The 23,615-nt window shown below is 42.7% G+C and overlaps 1 protein-coding gene across 1 annotated transcript in view; it reads left to right on the forward strand.

Annotated features, from left to right (window-relative positions):
* Nucleotides 1-20,577, forward strand: part of LOC116443256 — a 62,099-nt gene extending 41,522 nt beyond the window's left edge. Inside the window, exon 2 of the mRNA XM_032107302.1 lies at nucleotides 18,848-20,577. Within this exon, the coding sequence (XP_031963193.1) occupies nucleotides 18,848-19,422 (575 nt within the window). The 3' untranslated portion in view covers nucleotides 19,423-20,577. The remainder of the gene's footprint in view (nucleotides 1-18,847) is intronic.
* The last annotated feature ends 3,038 nt before the right edge of the window (nucleotides 20,578-23,615 follow it).

Raw genomic sequence — 23,615 nt, forward strand, 5'->3', positions numbered from 1 at the left:
TAGTCAGTCTGTTGTCCTGAACATAGAAAGGGGTGGGGGAGTAATTTTGGTTTCACCTGGGAATAACGTGATCCTTTGCCTTTTCAAAACAGTTAAGTATGAGTGGGCTCCTGTATGGGCCGTGGTGGTGGTGGTAGAAAAAAACACGAGGCATTGAATACAATGAACACATTGAAAATGTATTCCTCACCATGCACTCATTTTCAGAAGTGTACGCCAAACCTTAAACTAGCAAACGTAGCTACAGTCTGCACCATGTGGAACCCAGGCTTATACTTCCAGTTCTGCTGCTGGCTGCCATTTGACATTGAGCAAGTCATTTAACATCAGCCTGGCTGTCTTCCCCTTTCTTGGGGCTCGTTTGGTGATGCATAGCTGTAAACTTAAAACGTGGAGCGGCAACTTCCCTGAGTAGAAGCAGGGGAGAGAATTCATTTCCCACTGGAGCTCACAGTTGATGCTGCCTGATGGGGTGGCACCAGGGTGTGGGAGGGAGATAGATAGAAAGATAGATAGATAGACAGACAGATAGATACATGGCCATCTGGCAGCTCCAGCCCACTCCCTACATTTCTCTACAGCTTCCTCAGAAGTGCTGCCTGGACCATAAGAACTTGACCTGCAGGGTGGGAGACAAGGGTAGTTACATACTAAACCACAAAGAGAGATAAATATTCACCTGTCATCTTGGGCAGCTGTTCCAAAAACCTGCTCCCAAAGGGCAGGGTTTTCAAGGATTTGCACAGATAAAGGAAAAAATAAACAAACACCTGAACACATGTTTATCCAAGCAGCGAGTGTCAGCATAGAAACAGAAAAGTCTAAATATTCCTTTTCCTAAAGATCTGCTCCTGCCCATCAGTGAGTGGTCTGTTCTGGGGGGAACACCAGTGTAATGTGTGGGTGAGCAGGTCTGTTCCTGATGGCACAAGGCTTTTGGGGTGTATCCCTGAGAGCTGCAGCCTGAACACATATTTGCTCTTGACTGGACAGTCCCCTGGGAGCAGATGAGGACCCTATCAACATTGTTGAATGCCAGTGGCACCCCAGCAGCTGACATCCAGTTGAGGAAGCTTTCCCAGAGCAGCCTCAGTCATCACGGTGCTTCCTGCTCTTACACTCTCCGAAGTGTTCATAGCTGAAATTCAGCTCAGAGTAAGTCACGCTATCTGATTTATAAAAGGCAGAGCTGCTATTTTTCACTGTAAATGTACATCCCAGTCATTTCTGGTGGTGTGTTATAGTGAGAAGTTATGTACAAGGTGGAGTTCCTAACTGGTGGCTAACGCAGTGATACCTTTCGCGTGTATGTTTACTCTTGATGTTTTCCCCTCCAGTCCTACTAGCAATAAAAACTTGGTGAATGTGGGAAATATATAGAGCTGCAGATGTTATATCTTCTTTTCACTGACCTATTTTCTGTATAAAAGAGGTCAAATCACATTAGGTTTTCACTACTGAGATCCTAGGGCTTCAAACATGAAAATTAAACTAATGTATGCTTATTTAAATGCACTAAAACCTGCACTGATACATTTTCTTTTTTCTTTTTTTTTTCATTAGAGAAGTTAATTATCTGAGCATAAAAGTGTTTGGTAAAAGATCATAAATGGAAAATTAATCCTCTTTTAAACATTTTGTTTGACAGTAAGTTACGCAAAAAGGACGGATTGTTGCTTCAGAATTACTGTCTTGCTCCTCACTTTGGTATTAAATACATTCAAATTTATACTAGCCAGTTCTTTGGTGTGCAATTTGTGTGCATGTTGATAGGGTTTCAAAAAGTGGTGGGTTGTTGTGTTTTTAACCCTCCGGGGACTTTTTATGTGCAAGCCAAGTGCTTCTGCACGCATGATAGAGCAATTTCTTCGCTCCGGAAAGTGCTACTAGATAGAAATACGATAGCAGAGCAAACATTGACTTCCTCAGAATTGTTACTTGTTCAAATAGGGATACCATAACAAAATCTTACACGGGGTCAAAAGTGCTTGTCTCTGTACTGATGAAATCTCTCTCAACAATTTTTGGTAGGTTTCCAAACAGAGAGCATAGTTTACTGCAAGTTGGCACACAGTGTAGAAAAAAAGCTTATATAACCTCCTGATGTGGAAAATAACTTAATTTAAACCTCAAATAAATTACTAAGTATTTTTATAATTATTTAGGGCTTGTTCCCTAGCTAAAATAGATTGGTAGTGTTTGATTTTGGTCAGAGAACTCATACTGATTTACCCACTTAGGAAATCTGAAGCTTGATGGAGATGTTTTGGGTTTTTTGGGGTTTTTTTTTGAAACAACTTCATCTCACTGGAACTGTTTAATGCAGTGCCAGCAGAGCCTGGAGAGTAAAGGTGCATATGTATAGTTATATGCAAACACACACGCATCCTTCTAAGAAGAGTGGATTAACAGTCATACAGACTACTGTTGTACAGAAGCCTGTCATGAAAACTTGAACCCAAGCTAAGCATATGTGCATATATGTAAAGCCCATTTCAAGAGCAGATTCACAGCACAGACCTATTTTAAGGGGATTAATAATCTATGAATAATACATATCCAAGACACACTGCAGCAGTGTGGGTTTGGAAACTGAGAAAACTTCCCGAGAGTTTTGGTGGAGGCTGTGTCCACACTGAAAATGGACTTATTGGGGCAGACCTTCTAACAGCAAAAACCAGCTCCAGGTCCTCTGGCTTTGGAAAAGGAACACTGGTATAAAACAATGGAGCATCTAGTTCAATCTGTCTAGCATAGAGATCTATTACCATTGCATATAAGTAACAATTTCATACTAGCATTTTAAACTATTGCTCCCTTCTTAAACCGTATGCTAATTTTCTTAAAGAGGTCTAATTGCTCTCTTTATATGCAACTCCAAGTCAAAAGCTTAATTTATCCCTCCAGTTGGATAATTAAATCATACAATGTTCATCTCTTGTGACTCTTCCTGTCTCAGAAATCTTAAATTCTTCTTCTCTAGCTGTCTTCCACAGAGCACAGCTCCTGACAAAGCTTTCACCTTTAATTTACTTGTGCCAGTAAGACAGCCGTTTGTCTCGATTCAGAAGTGAGGCTTCATTTTCCTTTACTTGAGTTTCCCTGTGTCTTTCTTTTCCTAGAAAAGAAGCCCCATCTCTCCCACATGTGCCTTCTCCAGGCATTACAAAACAGGATTTTTTTCCCCTCCCTGTGACCTGGTTTTGCAAACCTGCAAGTATTTCCATTTAAATCAGCAGCCTGGCTTGTACGGTTGTGGTTTGGGAAATGGAAAGAGTATGGTTTGAGTTCTTGTGTAGTGTAGTTTGAGTATTACTGCTGGTGGGCAGTCAGAACTCAAGCTGCAAGGGTGAAGAAGATGATGATAATGCCCTGCTGCAGGGAAGTCCTGGGAGTCACTGGTGCATTGCATCCCACAGGAGCAGGCTGCAGGAGTGTAGGCTTGTATTGGAAAAATAAATTGAAGGTCTAAGAGTTCATGCTTGGTGAGGCATTTCTATTAGGATTCTTTCCTTTGTAAGGTTCAACATCCTGCTTCATTTCTTTACTTCAAAACAAAGAGTTTTTTGAAATCTCAGCTGTAGATCAATTAGACCTGGAAGTGAGCAGTCCTGCTGCAGTCAGGAGGACCATGCACATGTCCAAAATGAAGACCTCCTAGCAGCTTTGCTCCAAGATTTTGCAGGATTGCATCTGATAAGAGGGATCTCTGAATAATTTTCTTGTGGTGCACTTGTGGCTTTATAAGAAATGGCATGAAAGGTAGTTTCAGAACGGCAATTCTGGTGTTGAAACATTGGTTCTGATATTATTTTTTGGGTGTAACAGTGCCTATACCTGAAATCGTGTTAGCTTTGCTTAGCCATTATGCTCTGGGTGGAACAGCTGTGTCACTGCACGTTAAAGCAAAGGGTTGGTGAAGCAAGAGAAGCTGACCCTAAAAAAGCTAACTAAAGGACTGGCTTTGTGTTTGCTTTGTATTAGGGTCCTGGTGTGCTCCCACAGCGTAGCATGCCTGCCAGCACTGCTGACTGTCCTTCACTAGAACTGCAGATCAGCATCTCATACCTCCCCACTGATTTTAAAATGTTTTGTGTTTTCCAGTACATTTCGTTCATGTCACTATTCAACACTGGTATTTAAACATCCTTTCAAATGACTACACTGGTTTGGTAGGTGCTGAAGCACTGCTCGCCCTCCTTTTCCATCTTCCCCAGCATCAACCCTGTAGGATCCTCTGCATCTTCTGTCCTCCCCATGGCTGACTCAGGATGATACCCCAGGAATTCCTGAGGGAAAAACTGAGACATTCCTAAAATTTAAATTAAATGTGCTTTGCACCCAAATGTACGCAAAGTACATTTATTTTGAGTCACACAGCAACCTATCTTGTGGTGCAGTGTCTGGTTGAAAAAAAGTATCACTGCTCCGGATGGAATTTGTACTGTTGGCTCTCTCTGACAAAGCTCTGCCTGCTTGGGCTTACATGGGACCAGAGAAGTGATGGAAATTTCACTCTCCCTGCAGCTGGCCAGAGAACAGAGGTGGGAGTCATCACAGCTATGGATTTTTCTTCCCTTCCCTTTGATTTTGAAATAGCTCATTTGTCAGATTTCAGGTAAGGATCTTTGCTTGTGTGAGGGTTGTGGGTCCTTAAGCAAGCAGGTATGAGTGCAGATGTGTTGCAGAGTAGGTCCATTTTTTGTCTTGCAGTCCAGTGGTACCTACACAGGCATCACTAATGGTTCTTTTAAAGTGTTGTTTTAAAACTTGTAGAAGAGCGATGCTTAAAGAATAGAGTGCAGTTGAAAGAAGGTGCTGAATCGCCTGAACTACTTTCCAGAATAGTGCAGTACACCCTGCGGGTCAGCTTTAGTACCTACAAGTAGATTTTTGTGTGTGTGTGCATATTAACCTTGAGACAGTAAGGAGCCACGCAGGAGAAAGCACTGTGACATGAGGGCAGTGATTTTGTCAGAGGTCTTGTGTGCATCTTGAAGGGTCTGGTCCTGAGATTACCCAGATTGCTGAAGTTGCACAGAGATATGGACAAGGAATCCCTTTGAACACTGACCTTTTGCTTTTCCCTTTTTAGTGATAAAATATTCAAGGGAGCAGAAAGTGACCCATTTTGTGCTCTGCCTGCCAAGCCAAGCAGAGGAAGAATACAGTGAGGGCCCAGGTGGAACCCAGTGAATGCAAATGATTTATGGAGTAGCTGTTTTAAGCACTTTGAATTACTTCTATCGTCATCCAGTAGAGTCTGTTTATGGGGCTGAGCTTAAACACATTGCCCAGAACAAACGGATGGCATAGGCAGCTGTGGGACTGATACACACTCCAGCATCTCTCTTTGTCCCTCTGCTCACCGGGTATTTCCTAGGGATTTGCACAGGGAAGAGATGCCTTGCTTGGCAACCCCTTCACATGAGCTTGGCTTTTCCTCACTGCACCACAACTAAGCAGCCCAAGTTAGGTGCTTGGTGCACCCTGAGCGCAGAAATGTTTTGCCAGCTTTAACAGGTTTTTTTTTCTTGGAGGCTGCAAAGGAAGGCAGTTCACCCGACCAAGCTGCAGAAGAGCAGAGAAGATCTTTCATGTGTCAGCTAGGCACACAAGTGTGTGCTCTTCTGTCTCACCCAGAAGCATCTGTGGGCTCTGTCTATCTGAGGAGTGTCTGAGCACCTTTGGGCACCACAGCCACACCACACTATCAGTGTGGAAACATGGCAATCAGCTGGCTCAGAGAGAGAGAGGAAGCTGACTTGTCTAGCACAGTCTTTAATTTCAGAAAAGGTTCCAGGGTATGTCTGGTCATACACTTTATCCCAAGGATTGTTTTAGACTAACTTCATGTAAAAGCTAATATTTCACTCCTCCTAGGTGCCAGAGGTTTCATCTGGGGTTAAACAAACAAGCAAGAACACCAGGATTAACCATCAAACCACCATCAGCTCCACATTTTATTCTCTTTAAGGGGCACTAGGAAGATAGTTTGTGAAGTTGAACATCTTGGTGTACAGTGGAGCTTTTACAGGGCTTCAGCAACAGTAAGCAGCATGCTTCACAGTCCTGAGAGGCCTGAAGTACTTTTTCCACCCTAGTATGACTGTGCGAAGAACACATGTACTTACAAATGCTAGCAACAAGTCAGCTAAAGATAGGACACTTGGATCTGCTTTAAAGGACCTTGCCAGTATTCTGCCTCTATGCCAGAGTTCTTGTCCATTCTCACTCCGAAGGAGAGCTATTTCAGGGCATGTTCTTTATATTCCCTGCTGGTTTTTACCTTTTTTTTTTCTTTTTATTAAGCTGTGTCCTATTTCTGTTTAATGCACTGAAGAGCATTACACTGATGATATACCTCCAGTTCCTTAGCGGCATCTTTAAGAAATGAAAAGTGATCAAATTCCCTTGTCAAGTAGGACGCTGACTTAGAGATTCCTCTTTTCTTAAAAATATAACCTAGAGATAAAACTTTTTAAAAACTTGCAACCCAGATAGTAATTATGTACATTTAAAATGTAAGCCGGGACAGACCATCACACAAATCATTCACAAGCAAATAGTCCCCAAAACCCACAATTCTATCTTTTCTTCACAGGAGTTTAGGTCCTATACAGTAACCAATTTTTTGAAATACAGTATGTCTGTTAACCAAGAGAACTGAACACTTCAGTTGCTTAGTAACTAATCCAATCCAAGGAGGAAATAAAAATAGCATACATAATTTTAGAACCTTTAGGACCTTTGCCAAGCAAAATATTCTCACCAGCAGCAGTCAGGTTTGTCATTTGAATGGGTTAGCTTAATAGGATAGATTCTATTTGTTTTATGTAGATAAATGGTCCTTGCTTTTCAAATCTGATTAATTACATATCCGGGCCATTAGGTCTTGTAGCTTCTGTACTCTTCCACAACTTTATTTAACTAAAAATACGACATAACTAAATATAATACAAATAAAAAAGGAAAACTGTTTTAGTTGCTGGCTTCTTTTTCAGCCTTAATCTGGTTAAAAAGCCAAAGACTGCAGTATAACTCAATAAATCATATTATATGGCCAGGAGGAATGTCATAAGCATCTGCTTAATTCAAGTGTGGTTTTTTTCCTATGCTCATCTGTAAAGCTTGTTGAGAGGAAAAAGGATATTATTTTTATAAAAAGATATTATTGCCACCATTGGTGGAAATTGCCATATGGTACCATAGCTTATTCAAGCAAGGTAGGAAGAGTTTCTGTAAAATTATGTTTTAGCTGACAAAATATGACACCTGCTTTAAAATACATCTTCAAAAATTCAACATTTGTCTACGTTTTTAGAGGCTTGCTCTGTTCATGCACATTGCCCGTGCGTTTGACAAGTTTCATACGCCAGACTTTTGCAAATTACAGCGATGATCTGCATTTTTTTCCCCCACATTTTTATCAGTGTCGCCACTGGATGAAGGATTTGCAGGACTAAATTCTAACGTGTGTGAGTGGCATCGCCGAGGTTGGCTCTGTGGCCCTTATTCCTGAACAAGGCAGGCAGTTCGGGATCTGATGTTCGTGTAATGCCTGTGTCCTGCAGCGGTCATGGCATTTTGGGCTATCAAAACACAGAGCACTCCTTGCACAGAACAATTGGAATACTGACTTCCGAGTACAGGAATGCTGATTTAATTCCCCACTCCTCTGAAGCATGCATTTGGGAAGATGTCAGGTTTTTCTTAATCTCTCTCAGTTCAGTAAGTATTTTAATGTAGGGCGAAAAGCACTCAGATTCAGTGTTACATGGCTGGTACATTTTGCTCGATGAAGAACACATTTTTTTTAAATGTAGTGATTCAGCACATTTTTCCTTCCACTTTAGGATTATCATCCTTTAGGGTAAAAAAGCTAAATATAGCAAATACGTGCCTTGCATGGTAGTTTTAACACTTTTTGCTTAACGCTTTTTTCTTTTTTTTTTTTTTTTGGCCAGTGGAGTTTCAGACACTGCTATTCTTATTTTTGGCTTTTTAATTTATTAATACAGCTGATGGGATCGTCTGAAGGAAATTAAGATTGTTCATCATTTTGCGCTGAAAGGATTGTGTACCAAATCCAAGAGGAAGTTTCCTCTGGAACATCATTCTAATTAGTTTATGTGCCAGAAACCAGGAGAGATGTAGTAGGTACGTCCATGACAGAAGCAGAACCACAGGAGTTACCCTGCAAGGCCATTGCTTGGTCCATGGGGCTGCCCAGGGGGAAATTTCTGAGCACAGCAGGAGACCTGGTGTGCTCCTCCGTGTTGGCGTTTTGGGGTAAGATCCACAGGAAAGGAGCTCTTGCCTGGAGCCAGTGTCCATTTTCTGTCCAGAGTTCCTGTTCGTTGCTGCCCCGGCTGCTTGCATAACCTTGGAGAGCTGCTTTAATGTTTGTATTTTACTGAGGATAAAAAAAATATGAGTGCCGTGGTGAAATGCAACTTGATACACAACTGATGTTTTTCCCTAAAGAAGTTCAGAAATCATTGTGTTAATACCAGGATTTCTGGCCAAAATGTATTATGCAGTTAATTCAAGTAAATTGCAGTTACTCTGTAGCAAATAATTACCACCTGTTTCACATCTGTCTGAAATCCACTCAAAATACAGCAATCTAGTCATCATTCTTGTATTTATGTCATTTTATTATTTGCTGTTAGACTTCTATTTACTTACCCGACTCACAACAATTTTTTCATGCCTTCTGCACACAGAATGATGAATTTAATAACCTCCTTTGGATTTGTTTATAAAACCTTTCAAAATATGTTTGCAATGCATGACAGGGCTTCTGAAAAGCCGCAGACACCCAGTGGCCTGTTTCATCATGAACTGCAGTTGGGAGCGTGCCACTTGCTGCCCTTGGACCTCAACGCCTCCGTTTCACCTTCAAAAACAGTCCACATTAACCTGTCACATGCGTGATCTCACGAGCATTTTCAGTCACATTTTGCTCTGTTAAGATGGGAGCTTCTGGGCTGCTTCCTCAAAGCATTGGTGTGCTTTGATATTGGATGGACAGCAAGGCACATGAGGGGATTTTAGTAAGAATGATCACCTCCTGCAAGGGTGCCCAGGTACAATAGAAATCCAAAGGAAGGACAGGGACAAAAGCCAAATGTAGGCTGCTTTAAAGTACTCAAAACAGTCTGCAAGCGGGGCTCGGGCTTTTTGTGCTTTGTGCTGATCATTCTAACTCACAGCAAGACATGTTGTCGTAGTGGTTTCTTTCAATATTACACTTCACACAAAATGGCATGTGCAGGAAGGAGGGTGAGGGGTTAATTCCTTGCAGCACATCTAGGCCATCCCCTGAGATCACAGGAGCAAACCCAGCTGATCGGTGAATCAGGCCACCCTGCCTCTCCAGGACAGGAATAGCAAGAATCAGAAATCTTGCCCTCAGCTGTGCTGGCATGCGGGGATGCAGAGGCAGGGCACAGGGAAATACAGCCAGTCACTTGCCTCTGAGTTTCAGGTCTTTTCCATGACACCCAACTGGTACATATGGTTTTGCAGCTCCAATACTAAGAGCAAAACATGGTTCCCCATATACTTTCAGCCTGAGTTAGGGCGGCTGGCCTCCCAAGAAGAGTTGCTGTGTTAACACCCCATCTACCCTAACTCCTAACCTTAACTCCTTTTCATTTCTGCAGTACCTTCTTTACATTAACCTCTCTCATAACAGGAGCAGTGTTCCCCTCCACTAGAACCAATCCTGCCCAGTTGTGATGCAGTGCCTGTGCCCAGCATGATGTGGAAATGTGCAGATGAGGGAAACATGGAAGCACGTTTCTGTTCTAACATGCTTCCTTGAGAGGGAAGGGCAGCAATGGGCTGGATTCTCCAAATAATTGTTGAAGGTAGAAAAAAAATAAATTATATCTAATAAAAGTTAAGCCTGGAGGATTCCAGGGGAATGAGTTACAAACTCAGCAGCACTATTGCACATCTTTATGATACCTCTCAAAACTGCCTGTCAAAATCTCCCATTAAGGAGCATTGCAGATTAGTAATTATGCGCATCTATTAACTAAGCATCCATTTTTTCTCTCAAATTCTTTGTAGCAGTATCTCTCCAAAGAAGCACATATCTCATCTAGGTGTCTGCTAGATGGCCATAACACCTCCCCAAGGGAGATGCCTCTGATAACACTATATTAAACACAGGGCTTGGTTTTGTCTCTTAAACCGCTATCACACAAGCCAGTGCACAAGGAAAGACACCTATTATAATTTTGTAGACAAACGCTAACAAAAGCTGCCTGCACACAGGCACACAGAGAAAAATTTAATGTTAACATTGCAGGAGGCTGTGGTGATGATTTATTGCTAGCTCTTCTGTGGAAGGAAAAAAAACCTTATTTGTGCAAATAACCCCAGATTAGCTTTATTCCCAAGCATCCCATTTGCACACATGAGTATGTTTTGTCAGCCATGTCTTTAGGTACTGGTTTTCATCTTCAGCTACTTATGCTTGTTTGTGTTAAACAAATTAGTGTCATAATAACACACACCCCCATAGAGACATTAATATTGTATAGTAAGAATCCGAAATACATGGTGGTCTTGCTTTTTTTGTTGCAGGTTTGCTGTTCTGGTTTGTTTGGGTTTTCCCGCCCCCCCCCCCCCAAAATGCTTAATTAAACTCTTTTATGCTTAGTTTTCTTGATTATACTTTTTTCATTAATAGAGAGCAAATATGAAAAGAACTAAGAGCAAAACTGGAGGCAGAGGATAATAAAATCTATTGCTATTAATTAAACTGAAATCCTCAAACATGCCTCCTTCCAACTTGCTATCTTCCAGATCGTAGATTGCTTCATTCTTTCAGTGACTACTGCTAGACAGACACATCCCGTTCTGATGAAGGAGACCAGCTGGATTTAGGACTGTGACTTTGCATTTGTGGTACAACTGACCATATGTGATTCTCTGTCAAGTCTGCAGCTTTAATGGGAAATCTCTGAAGTATTTCCACTTTGATTCATGTTTTCTCACTGGTTTGATAACAAAAGAGGAGATGGCTTTGTGCAGCTGGCTTGCACTAACATAGGTTGTAGTGTGACTCTGCAAAGGAAAGGGAAGCTTTTGCATACTTATCCTTAGGAGTTGCTTTGAGCTGTTTCATTTGTTTGTTTGTTTGGGGGATTTTTTGAGGGGTTTTGGGGGGTTGGTGTTTGGTTGGTTGGTTTTGTTTGGTTGGTTGGTTGGGGTTTTTTTTTTTAGGAAAAAATAGCTGGGACCAGAAACTACATTTCATTAGGGATATAATTTTGAATTCTTATGCAGATCATGGTTTTTATCTGGCTTCAACAGAACTGAATAATTCTGTTAATTGTTATTGTCTTCCTGCCGGCTTTGAGAAATGTGTGTCTCCAACCTCTCTAGGTCTGGCAACAGAAGGGTAGCTAGTTGTGAAAAAAGCATAACAAACAGCAGATAAAATTTAAAGGAGTTTGGGATCTTCTTTTCCTAAAGAATGATTTGCATTTACTGGTCTTCCAGACCTGAGAGCAGTACATGTAGGGGCAAAGGACAGTGATGGTCACATGGATATGAAGGAAAGGGGAATAAGAAAATTCCCTTCCTTTTGCACTCTATGCAAGTTTTACTTCGAACATGCAGTGAATTATCATTTGTAGTGGGCTACTTTCACCTGTGTTTTATCTGCTCCTCAGCTCTCTGGGCTTCAGGCAGAAAAGTCAAACGCCACAGAAAAATCTCATCTTCTAAGATTTGCAGCCTCAAGGCAACTGGCGAGGCATCAAAACTTCCAAGTCAGCCAAGTGTCTGAAATCTCCTGTTAAACAGGCACACAGAGAAGGCATAGGTTAACACTCAGTACCCAGCCCTGGGCTTACCATTTGTCCTTTAGTTGAGTATGGACCACATTTGTATTTTACATGGCCAGTGAGTTATGATGGGATTGTATCTTCTTTGCACCTTATCAAACACTGAATGTTTGAACAGTGCCTTAATTATAGTGATCAGTGTTTGCAAACAGCATCTTTACACTTTTCATCCGGACTTTCTTGATAAAGGAGGGGCAGAGAGGAGGCATCCTAAGAGTGACACATGTGTCCAAGCCACTCCCCACCTCACAGCTGTGGAAATCTCTCTCCTTCCACAGCTGTGGAAATCTTGCTGGTGGTGAGGCAAGATGCCCTTTGCTGCGGCTGGGAGGGAGGAAGAGTCGAGGCGCTGGCCACCTCAAACGCTCTTCTTGAAGTGTCCATCGTGTCAGGTTAGAAGCCAGCACCACTGGTCCAGGTGCTATCCCTCTATCGTGCTGGGAGCAGATAAATAGAGGTGAGAGGATTCAAAGCAATGATTTGTAACTTGGTTTTGCTGGCAATTCCTATGAACAGTGAACGGGCAATCTGGTAATGGGCTATAGATTTCCCAGATGAAAGCCTGCTTGTTACCACACAGATGTATTTTCCGATAAAGAAATTCTAAAATGGATGTGTTGGCATCCAATTCTTTACGAAAATCATATATATATCCAAGTGAAGACTGCATTATTTGAGTCCACTTAAAGAAAATGGTACACTTAGATACTTTGTGGATATTTGACATCCTTTTTCATTTGAGGCAAAACTTTCATTTTTCTGGAGATAAAAGATGTTTAAATTTAAAAGGAGCAGTACAAAATAAAAATGATCAGCCTCTGTCCTGAAAGAGGCTGTACTGCAGCAGAGTATTTAGCAAGGACTGCATTTTTACCTGATGGAATGGTGGGATGCTGATGGGAAGAAGGATGCTTCCAGGTCTTCACAGGCCTTGCAGATGGGGCTGCAGTGTTGGCAATCAGGGAGATAATTACCGCATCTGCATTTTATTTTAAAGTGCTATTATACTGACACTGTTCTCTATTGCTGTAAATCAGTTTCCTAAAATATATGGATGTTTTTTTCTCCTCTCAGACAAGTAATATTCAATATTTCTGAATATTTGATCATGTAAGCATTAGACCCTCTAAAGCAGCTTGTGTGAGGTACCATGGAGTGAGCTCTGTCATGAACGGTAGCAGTCCTGTCCTGCTGCTGTTTGCTTAATGGGGAAGAGGACGCTGACTTGTCTCAATATTGCATTGAGCAAGCAAATCTTCATATTATTCCCTTAAATCAAAATGGGCAGCTGCATCCTAGACTAGTACGGTGCCTATCAGAAGTGTATATTTCATCTGAACATGTCCCAGAGACTGTTTATTTTCTCATTATAAAGAATATTCTGGCCCAGTGTAAATGTCAGTGAGCTCCGTGCACTTTGTGCAATGAAACAGACGGATCTAAAACAGTAGAAAGAGGCAGGTGTGGGTCCTTGGAACTGCTGAAAAGCACTTTCCCTTTTTTGTTTTTTAAACACTGTGCACTTGATTCCCTCTGCCCACTAACTTGAGGCTTAGTCGGCCTCAGAAGGGCAGTAACTTCGCACACACCTCTTTCTCTGAGAGGGCAGGAAATTGCTCTTCATGAAGTGGATGATCTAGCAGGTTGTGCTGGGGGGGTGTTTGCTGTTTTTTAAATAAATATTTCCTTAGTCTGGATTTTGAACATCCCCATACACAGTAAGGAAAACGTGAATGAGACATCCTTCGTGACCAGATGTGTTGGTGGGAAGGAGTCTCCTGTGAGCAAACCAGGCAGTGAACACAGACACTCTGTGCTGTTCCATTAGGTTGTCTGCAATCAATGACACTTAGCAAGAGACAATGAAGCATCTGGAAGATTATTTTGAAGTACACGTGTATTGTTTTGGTGAAAACATCGAAAAAAAAGCCAGAAAATCCTTTTGAATTTTGTCATGATCAAAGAGTCCTGCTATCAGGACATCCAAAGGCAATCCTGCAGTCCCCAGTGTTAATGATTGACATTGATTACAAGGTGATTTTTCCAACAGAGAATAAGCTCACCTAAAAAAGCATCTTTCTGTGCATATAAAGCATGTACCAGCCTTTATGAAGAAATCAGCTGATTATTATTCTGCTACTGGCTTTTATTTTCTTTTACTCCCTCCTTTGCAGGAAGGCTGCATACAAATATAGCAATCGATTGAGAGGAGATGTTCTTCCTTTACGAGATTAATTACAAACACAGGGATGCTGTGTCTGGCCCATGTGTGTATGATTGATCTTGTAGGAGGAAATGCAATAGGAAACTAATGCTTCCTTTTATCCAGTAAGCAAAGTTCAGAGATGTTTACATTCTGCTAGGTAAGCACAGCTGTCCAAAGATGTGAAGACGGATGGACTGTCCTGTCAGCACAAATTCATGCCGAGGTAACAGGCTACACTGTCTCTGCGGACCTCTCTCTCTGGCCAGGAGGCTGTAGGGCCAGAATCATTCATTTAGCAAACAGCTTAATTGTTTCACATTTTAATTAGTGGGGAGATCCAGACACAGTCAATGTACTTCAAGGGGCAGCAAGGGGAAGGTGTTGGTGGACCTCGCTGCTGGGGCTGGGGGTGAAGAGGAAGGCTCCTGATGATGCCGAGCATGGGGCAGCCGTCGCAGGGCAGCTGCTCAGAAATTGCAAGGGTTTGTTCTTTAAAACCTGGCTGGTGTAAGGAGAGATCTGTGTATTCACTCACTGCGTGGAGCTGTGGAAGCATCTGCAGAAAGTGTAGCACTTTGCTGCCCTTGTTTCTATTTGTATATAAATATAATCTAAAACCTCTGGATTTGGCTCAGGGTCCTTCTGCAAAGGTTTGTTTTGTTCTTGGGCACAGGCTAGCACTTGTATTTAGGCTGAGAAGAAGTGTCAGAGGTGACAGATCCAGCTTAGTGTGACTCAGCTTTCTTCCTCACAGTATTTTAAATAATGGATGTGCTACTGCTGGTATTCAACTCCTGCCAGAGATGCTGAAATATATGGTGTCTTTAAAATACTGCTACAACATCGAATCTCTGCTCTAGCAGGGGAGGAGATCTCCACATGGGATTGGTTTTCTCAAAAGGAAAAAGAAATCAGAGGAAGAGGGAAAGGGAAGAGGGAAAAGCCTGAGCCATAATATCTTGTAAGAATGCCCTTCACCTGAGGCAGTGAAGCAGTCAGCTCTAGCAGTGTGTTGATGGAGAATCCTGAAATCGATGCTGCAGTCTGCGTTATATTTATACAAGCATATGCACTGCGCTGATGACGAGGGAGAGAAAGGGCTGTTCCCTGCGTTAAAATAATTAGTGTAATAAATACAGCCTGGCAAGCGCCAGAGGAAGTAGGGATCCCTTTGTTCACATCTCGCCACTTAGAGCTGGGTAAGCAAGTCTTGTGGAGTTAACCTCAGAATTTACTCACCCTTTTATTCTCTGTCTAGAGCTCTTGAGCAGGACGTGCCGCTGATGCCAGACTTAACAAGCGACACTGGATCTCTTCTGCTTTAGAGTGCTGTTGAGGATTTTATGGGGATCTTTTCTTTTTCTTCTTTCTGTCCATGCAAATCCTGCGTGGTAAACGAGGATCCGTTTGCTGTTTAGCAGTCAGTTTGCTTGGCTTAACAAAGGTTATTGCAATAATTGATGTTCCTCTTCTAATAATTAATGTTAATGAGTCCACTAAACAGTAAACAAGACAACAAAGAACTGCTAATGAGACAGTCTTTACTCATTTGTTTAATCTTTCAGTAAGATAATGGGCGATAAATATGTCGCTATTCAGCCATCTTCAAGTCCTTAATGCATGGGGAGTGTTTTAAAAGGAGATTTGAGCTGATTTTTTACACTTGCATTTAGTAAATTCAGCTGACTGGGTAGGTGGGGCGCCTGAAAGAATTGGGAGACCTATATAATTAAGTGCCTTGACATTCTGCTTCTGAAGGACATTGGCAGATATCCAAATGCTATGTTCTGCTCTCAAACTATTTAATTGAAACTATACAAAAGGGAGGGGGTGGAGGGGCAAAAGAGAGGGAGATCTTGGCAAAAACCTTATGTGCGGTTTTTCGCTATTGGATTGACCAGACAAGGCAACAAAGCTGATAAAACAGGATTAGCAAAATTGCATTGTTGGATATTATATGCTGTGTGACATGTACTACAGCAAGGGAATTTGGCAGGATTAACCTGCAGAGGATAAAGATGTACCAGACAAGAGGGCTGAATTAATAGACTGCTGTGACCAAAGCAAGAAATTCTATTTGCATGGGATATTAAGGGCGATAATAACCTTTCAGGGTGGGGTTGTACTTAATGCCCCGAGTCTAGTGCTGACCCCACGCCCAAGTCCTGCTCACCCCCTGCAACTCAGTGTACAAAAACCAGCTCATTGGCATGGCTTCTTATTACTCTTTCCTGTTTCTAAGTATATATATAGAGATGTATATATGTATATATGTATACACACACACAGAGAAATGGTAATTCCTAGGCAGGATTATCTGTGTTATTGGGTGGGTTTGTGTTGGCGGATTTTTTTCCCCCCAGACTGAGAAGTTCATTTTCCTATTTATAGGAGATGACTTTCTTCTCCTAATGCACTAGTGTTATCCTAAAGTAAATATTTGGGTTTGGTGCTTTTCCTCAGGGCTTCTTGACCCAGCTGGCCATGGGGGAATGCCATTCCTTCACTGTGTGTTCCTCAGCTGTTCAGGAGATTCTACACTTCCCTACGTGCAATCGAGCTGAAATTGTAAAACAGCTTTCAGACCATGTAGTGCCAAAGAACATGAATGCTATTGCCAGTAGATGACTAAATAAAATAATATTAAGTAAAAGTGGGAGAATATTAATATTAAAAAACTTAGATGTACACTAAGACTACATTGGACTATTTAACCAAGGGGGTAAAGAAGCAGAAAACCAACCTCTATCTCTGATGTGTTAAGGGGAGAGAAAGTAGATTAAGCGTTCATTTCTCATTTGTACAACATATAATTCTGTTTTTTAACTTGAAAAGGCCTTTAAATTTGCTTCTTCCAGATTACAAGCAATGCATATATGGTAGTGTGCTTTTTTAAAGTAATCTGATATGCTTCAGCACAGATTGTATTAAAGGATTCAGAAGGATTTCAACAACCTTGAAAAAGGCTCATACCATTTGCTTTTCCTTTTCCCACGCACAGTACTAGCGGCAGACTTTAGTGTTCCCAGGGAACAGAGAATGTACTAAAAATATTTGGCATTGATCTGTGTGTGACACAATGTGGTTCGTCAAGTGTGCTCAGTGCCACCACAGACAGTGAAAGATCTGCTCTGGTGAGATGATTCCCCTTCATCCAGCATTAGCGTGTCACCATTGATCAGCACCAGCCACAACACAAGTTCAGCTTTCTGGTTCTTCCTTTCAGAGTTGAAGGTTGATGGGAATAATAGATACACATAAATACTCTTTTTTTTGTTTGTTTCAACATGTTAAAATTTTGGAAACTGCTCTTTAAATAAAAGCTCTGTTAGTACAACATGACTGGGACTTAACAAGTGTGTACACATGTACAGGTGTTAAGAAATTTAGTTCCATTTCCTACAGCAACTAGATTGCATAACCTGGCTCTCTGGAATATTTTCTGCTAGTGCCTATGTTACTCACTTCTCTGCCCAGGGACTATACACGTCTCCCTTCTCTGCAGGGGAAAGACAAGGCATGAAGTTTCCCTTGGATTAAATTGAGCAGTGGGCATGGAGGGGAGGGATGCTTCCTATGCCTCCAAATCCAACCCATTTCAGGAGATCTATTAAAAACCAGCAGTTCTCCCTGGAGTTGTGCTAGGCTGCATACCACTTTCTTTCTATCCAATGTGCTTAAGGACTCCCTCAATGAATCCTCATCCCAGGGATAGTCCTGAATTAACTCACAGAAACTCTGCCTTCTTCTGGATCTTGGTTGCTGAGGAAGGTCTCTAATACACAAGATCAAGTTTTCACAAGTGCCTAGATTAGTTAACCCAATAAGGAGTTGTTGGCAACCCCTTAAGAATGACCCAACCATGACAAGTGAGTCATTGTACCACTGGTGCAGCATTCTAAGGGGAATCTGGAAGAACCATATGTCTGTTTCCACCTCTTTTTGTCTGCTTGAAAAGCTGCAGGACCACCTGGAGCTGTGGCCTCCCCAAGACCGTTCCTGTAGTGCTGCAGCATTGCAACCCTGAGCCCTCGTGCTGCTCGAGAGACGCTGTGTGCATGCTGTGATGGTTGGCATGCTCACCAGTGTCAGTCCTGCACAGGCGAGGGCGATTTCTTTTTCCCTTGAGTCCCCGAATCCATAACTCCCCTTGTGATTTTACAAGAAACTTGTTTTTCCTGGTCAGCAGCAGGTTGTGTTCCTTAGCTTCTGAGAGCTCCTGAGGGATGGGTGCCTTGGAGGGGAATGAAGAGCCTACAGGCTCGGACATTTGTGGGGTGGGGAGCACATTCCTGAATGCCAACGCGCTGGGCAGCTTCTGGGAATGGACCACACGTGCTGCTGTCTCAGCCACCTCAGAGGAGTAGACAGGGTGTGGGTGTGAAGGTTCATGGCCATGGTGCACTCAGGAAGCCAAGTGGTCCCTTGGGCACTGCTCTCCTTTTGACAATATCCTGGGATCCATGAAAAAGCAGCCTGCTTCTGCCATGTCTCTGAGGGCTTGGATGAGTTTCTAGGTTGCTTCCCTCACCTTCCAGCCTCCAGCTCTCATGAGATGAGTGCAGGGAATGAGTTGCAGGAGTGCAACTGTACACGTTTGCAGCATTGCGCTGCAATGGCCATCTGCGAAGCCTTAGATCTTGAGTGCCACTTCTGTTTCTTTGTTTTTTTCTCTTGGAGGCATACACCCTTCACACGTTTGTATTTCAAACAGACAGGGATATAAAACGCGTGGGATCGATGGATCTAACCCTGTCACTTTGCTTTCCAGCACTCGATGGTGTGGAAGATGGACTGCAGAGGAGAAGGACAGAGCGCAGAGGAGCCCAGGAGCAGGGAGCCTGGCCAGGTCCCCCCTCAAGGTGCCGTGCAGCAGCTGGTGTTGTGAATCAGGCCGTCACCAGTTGGAGAACGGCTACTTCACAACACCAGGGTCGCACCGCACCACGGTTCGACCGCCGGTTGGAGAGGAGCAGCATTTCCTGTGGGCAGGCAGGGGACGTGGAGCACCTCCTGGCTGCTTCCACGCAAGCCCAGACCTGCAAAGGTAATCAGGTGCTCAACTCCTATTTAGGCACCAGCCTCCCACTGAAGTCTGAAATAGAAGTTAGGCCCCTAAATATCTCTGTGGGTCTGGCCCCGAAACCCTGCGTCACTGTGCAGTGCAAAGCTTCAGTAGGCACAGGGCAGCACTGTCAGCAGTATGGTCACTGCCCGTTCACATGCCATATGAATGTTAAAGAACAGGTAGCTTTCATTAAGCTGTGGCAAACAATAAAAAAAACCCCTCTGCATGCTCCATGTGTGGTTCTCCCTGACAGTTGCATTTGTGGTCCTTGCCTGTGACTTGTTCTGATCCCTTCCCTATTTCAACACCCAACCACCTATTCTGTGTAAAAAGTCCTATACATACCAGGAAGAAGTTGGACTCCTTGGTATTGATACTAAACCAGCCCTAGGTGTGCTGTGATGAATGACAAAATAAATGGTGGGGTCATCCAGAAGTGGTACCAACAACTGCAGTCCTTAAAACAGAGAAAACATTGCTAAAGCAGAGTGCCTCATAAATTCCTAAGTGTAGAGGGACAGCGAGGCACACTCAAACCAAGTGACCCTGTAACATGTGCCATGCAGTTCAGATCTGAAACACAGGCTCTTGTCTGCTTCCTCTTTTGTACCACAACACCAGTGTGATGTTAGTTTGAGAGGAGCGGGTTACAGAAGAGTGCTTTCCATCCAAAACTGGGTCATGTACATGGAAGTCGGCACACAGCTGATGGCTGCTGTATACAATCCCTTAAGTCAAACTGAAACTCTGCTCAGTTTTGATCTCAGAAAGTAGGCATATGCTCTTGGTCTCAGGATGGGGTTTTCTCTGTTGGGTTTTCATTTCCTCCCACCCCTCAAGATGGCTCTATGCTCTCAGGTGTGTCTGGCTGTTCCCTTGTATGATATAAACCACTAGATAGGTCTAAAGCGAAGAGTGAAGTGCAGAGAGAAACGATTCAGGTAACATAGAACCAATGAAGGTTTTCTTGAAAATTTCCTTCATTATCCTAACCCATCTGACTGAAGATAGCAGTAAAAATTATTTAAATTCCATCCTGGATGTATTCTTGCTGGCAGGGAGATAGGCGTAGGGGAAAGTCAGGATATACACAAGATCTGAAACAGTACGGGACAGCCTGGAAATGCAAATGAGAGGTGACAATAGTGGTCACATTGGACCCATCCTAATCTTTCTGTTCAGGTGGACTTCCTTCACAAGTAGCCCTGAATTCCTCTTCTAGCAAAAAGTTAAATACCACGAACAATGTAAGAGGTGTATGGGAGGCTCATTCGTACCTTAGGAGGGCAACCTGTGGAAACAGGCTAGCATTGGCTTTTTGTCATTGATGAGCGGACAAGCTAGATCGTGTTTCTTGTTCATGCACTGTGAATTTGTGAATCCAACATGCAAGAACACTGTTTTCAATTAAACTTGTTCTCTGCTAACACAAACTGTGTGCTCTGTGTGGTAATCTCATTGGTTTTTATAACCTTGTTTCAAAGCTTGAAACTTTCCTCTGCAGAGTTTGTTTCATGGGGCAATGCACAAAATTCTTTAGAAACAGAAGTCATCAAGGAAATAGTCCCAACAGCCCTTACATGCACGCACACCAATTTACATGAGCAGCTATTCATATATGGAATTAAACCCCATTTCATATTTTATTGTGAGCCAGAAACCTGTTTGACCTATTCAGTTTCTGTCAGTAAATACACATAAACATTTGAAATACGTTAATGCTTAATATCCACTGCCAGGTGACCTGATAGACTATCTCCATACTTCTCCAAGTATGGTATGTGGAGACAGCTCATTTTCAGCTCGCTCTGTTAAAGAATTTCATGGGAACATCCCACTTCAGAGGTACTTTTGGTATTTTGGCATTGTACTACAGCTCTACATCACCCTCTATGCTCTTCTAAAGTGATTTCCTAGCAAATTAATGCAGGCCATAATGTAGCACTGCTACTGAAAATAAAACACTCCTCCTTGTCACTGAGAAGTCTGATCATGTCATTTCCTGAGGTGGATTGCAGGTTGAATAGCTGACTGCCAGCTTCAGGTGATGGAACCAATTTCTGTTTGCTCCCTTCAGCAGCTGGCACGTGCTGAGATGCACAAACGTGAATGCACAAAATAAATAGTTCAATATAGGTTTTAAATTGTATGTTATTCTTAATAAGCGCCTACAGTTCATCTTCATGTCAACCCCAGTCCTGGCTGCTAAGATGGAAAAACAGGTGCTCACCAGGTTTCTGGACAGCCCCCCAAAAGAGAGGCCTGTGCATTCTGTGGGTGAGTTTTCTGGTGCTTTACAGATCCTTTCTCCTACTTGTGTATTATCGTAAAGAAGTGGAAGTTTACCCTGCAAATATACCCCATTAGAATTGTTGAAAGGCCTAGTTTTATAACGTTAATAAAACACTGTGCTCAGCAATGGGAGGGGGAAAAAAGAGCAAAGTCTATCGAACCTGAAATGCTGGGCTGTAGTCTCTTGTGAAATTTTTTTATGGGGTTGTTATTCCAAAAGTGGTTCTTATATCTAAGCAAATAGTATATAATTTCACCCTTGAACTCTTTGGAATTTAAATGTGATGGGTTTATTTTCTCAGCACATCCATGCTGTTCTTCAATTGTTTTGAATGGGTTTTTTGTTTCCTTCCTGGGCTCACCAGCAGCTCACGTACCACTTCAGAGACTAGCAGCCTTGTAAATTTTGTTCTCTTTTTCCCTGCATACAACAGCCAAGCTGACAGGCACAGTAGGGCTCAGCATCTCTCACTTTCTGTGTTCGCACGCATGCTGCTTTGTTACTGTGGTGTTCCTCATGAAAAGTGCCATTAACAGATTTCCTCTTTGTCTCTTTAATTGGGCTTTCTCTTTGGCAAGCAACTAATGTGAAATTAAAATGATATTTCAGGCAGCATTGCAAAGCAAACAGTAGGTGGGGCTGAATTTTGGTACCCACAAACCTGAGTCAGGTTTTATTTCAGTGCTATAAAAGCTTCACAGCAGGAGGGAGAAAATACAGAAAGAGTCTTCAGGCATCTTAACACAGTGAGAAAGAGGTGACACTAAGGAGGAGGAAGAGAGGCTGGTTCACAGCTACTGTTTTAAACAAGTGACCTGAAAAGCATATTAGGTATATTAGAAAGGTATTTTTAGAAAAATCAAGAGTTCTCACAGTATATAGTCAGGCCTCAAATGTGCACATAAAAGGGGCCAAAACATCCCCATTGCGCAGTGAAGTAGCACCACAAAGCATAAAAATCACTAGGCTAAACAACCAAGGCTAAATGACTTTCACTCAAAGGTTGATGTAAACAACAGAACGGAGCAAGCAGTCTCTGAAGATCACATAAACTACTCAAAGAAATTTTATAACCTATCCTCTAAGGAGATTCTCTCTACTTAAAAGCCAAAGCAGCAGAGACTTTGCTGTGTCATACTCCTTGTCTTTATGTATATGGGAAATTCCAAAAATTATGATGCTTCTTTGACAAACAGTTGCCTCCTTCCTTAACAAGGCTAACTACCTGTGCCTCAGTAAATGAGTTTTTATGTTGCATTTGATTAGACCTAGTTCACCAACCATGCATTAGCAGGAAAGCACTGCCCACGCATGCAAGCTTAATGCACGCAGCTCTTGCCGTCAGAGATCATTTCGAAAAAGATGATGTGCAAAGCAATCCAGCCAGCTGCACTCTGATACCCACTTCATGCCAGGAAAACTCCTCTACTCACAGGGACATGGTCTGGGTTTCAGGAGGGAGGCTGGCACCAGGTGCCCACCCTGTGCCACTGCGGCTTTGTCCCTGCTGCTGCTCTGTCTGCAGAGTCTGGGGCAGGGGCTTGGGATGGTCTGGTTCATTCCTGGTCTGGAATAGCACAAAAAAAGCAGAGCTGGGAAGATGTCTGAGGTCTATATTAGTACTTTGAATGTATGGTATCTCCACAATTCAGCTAAAAATTTTGGCAGTTTGGGAAGAAAAGCTCAATTTTAGAGAACTCTGGCATACGCCAAAAACTCAACATCCCAATGCATTGCCCACCATATGCCTTTAGTGAAGTGGTTATTAAGACGACTAAACCTTAAATTCCTTCCTTTGCATAGGGGTCTCATTCCCTGAACTCTATTTACCCTGGTCTCTCTGCCACTGGGGATGTGTGGCTGTGGTAGCATGTGTCCCTGGGCTCTCCAGGAAAGCCAGCAGCTTCTCCGCGTGAATAGCAGCCATGGACTGAAGCAGTTGCTAACTCTGCAAATTGTGTTTCATTTCCAAAGCTCCAGCTGAATCCCACCACTGCAGATGTAAGATCTGGTGGAGGTCTGAGGAGGCAGAGCTTTGTGCTGGTTTTTGTAGGTGCCCACCAGCCTCAACTAAGACGGAGCGTGACAGTCTTCTGGAAAAGGTGCTGCTATCCCCATACACCTGACAGTCCTATTCCTTGATAAACGGCAAATGGCTTAAGCCTTTTTAGGGGGTTT

This window comes from Corvus moneduloides, chromosome 1 (assembly GCF_009650955.1).
Source record: "Corvus moneduloides isolate bCorMon1 chromosome 1, bCorMon1.pri, whole genome shotgun sequence".
NCBI classification, from domain to species: Eukaryota; Metazoa; Chordata; class Aves; order Passeriformes; family Corvidae; genus Corvus; species Corvus moneduloides.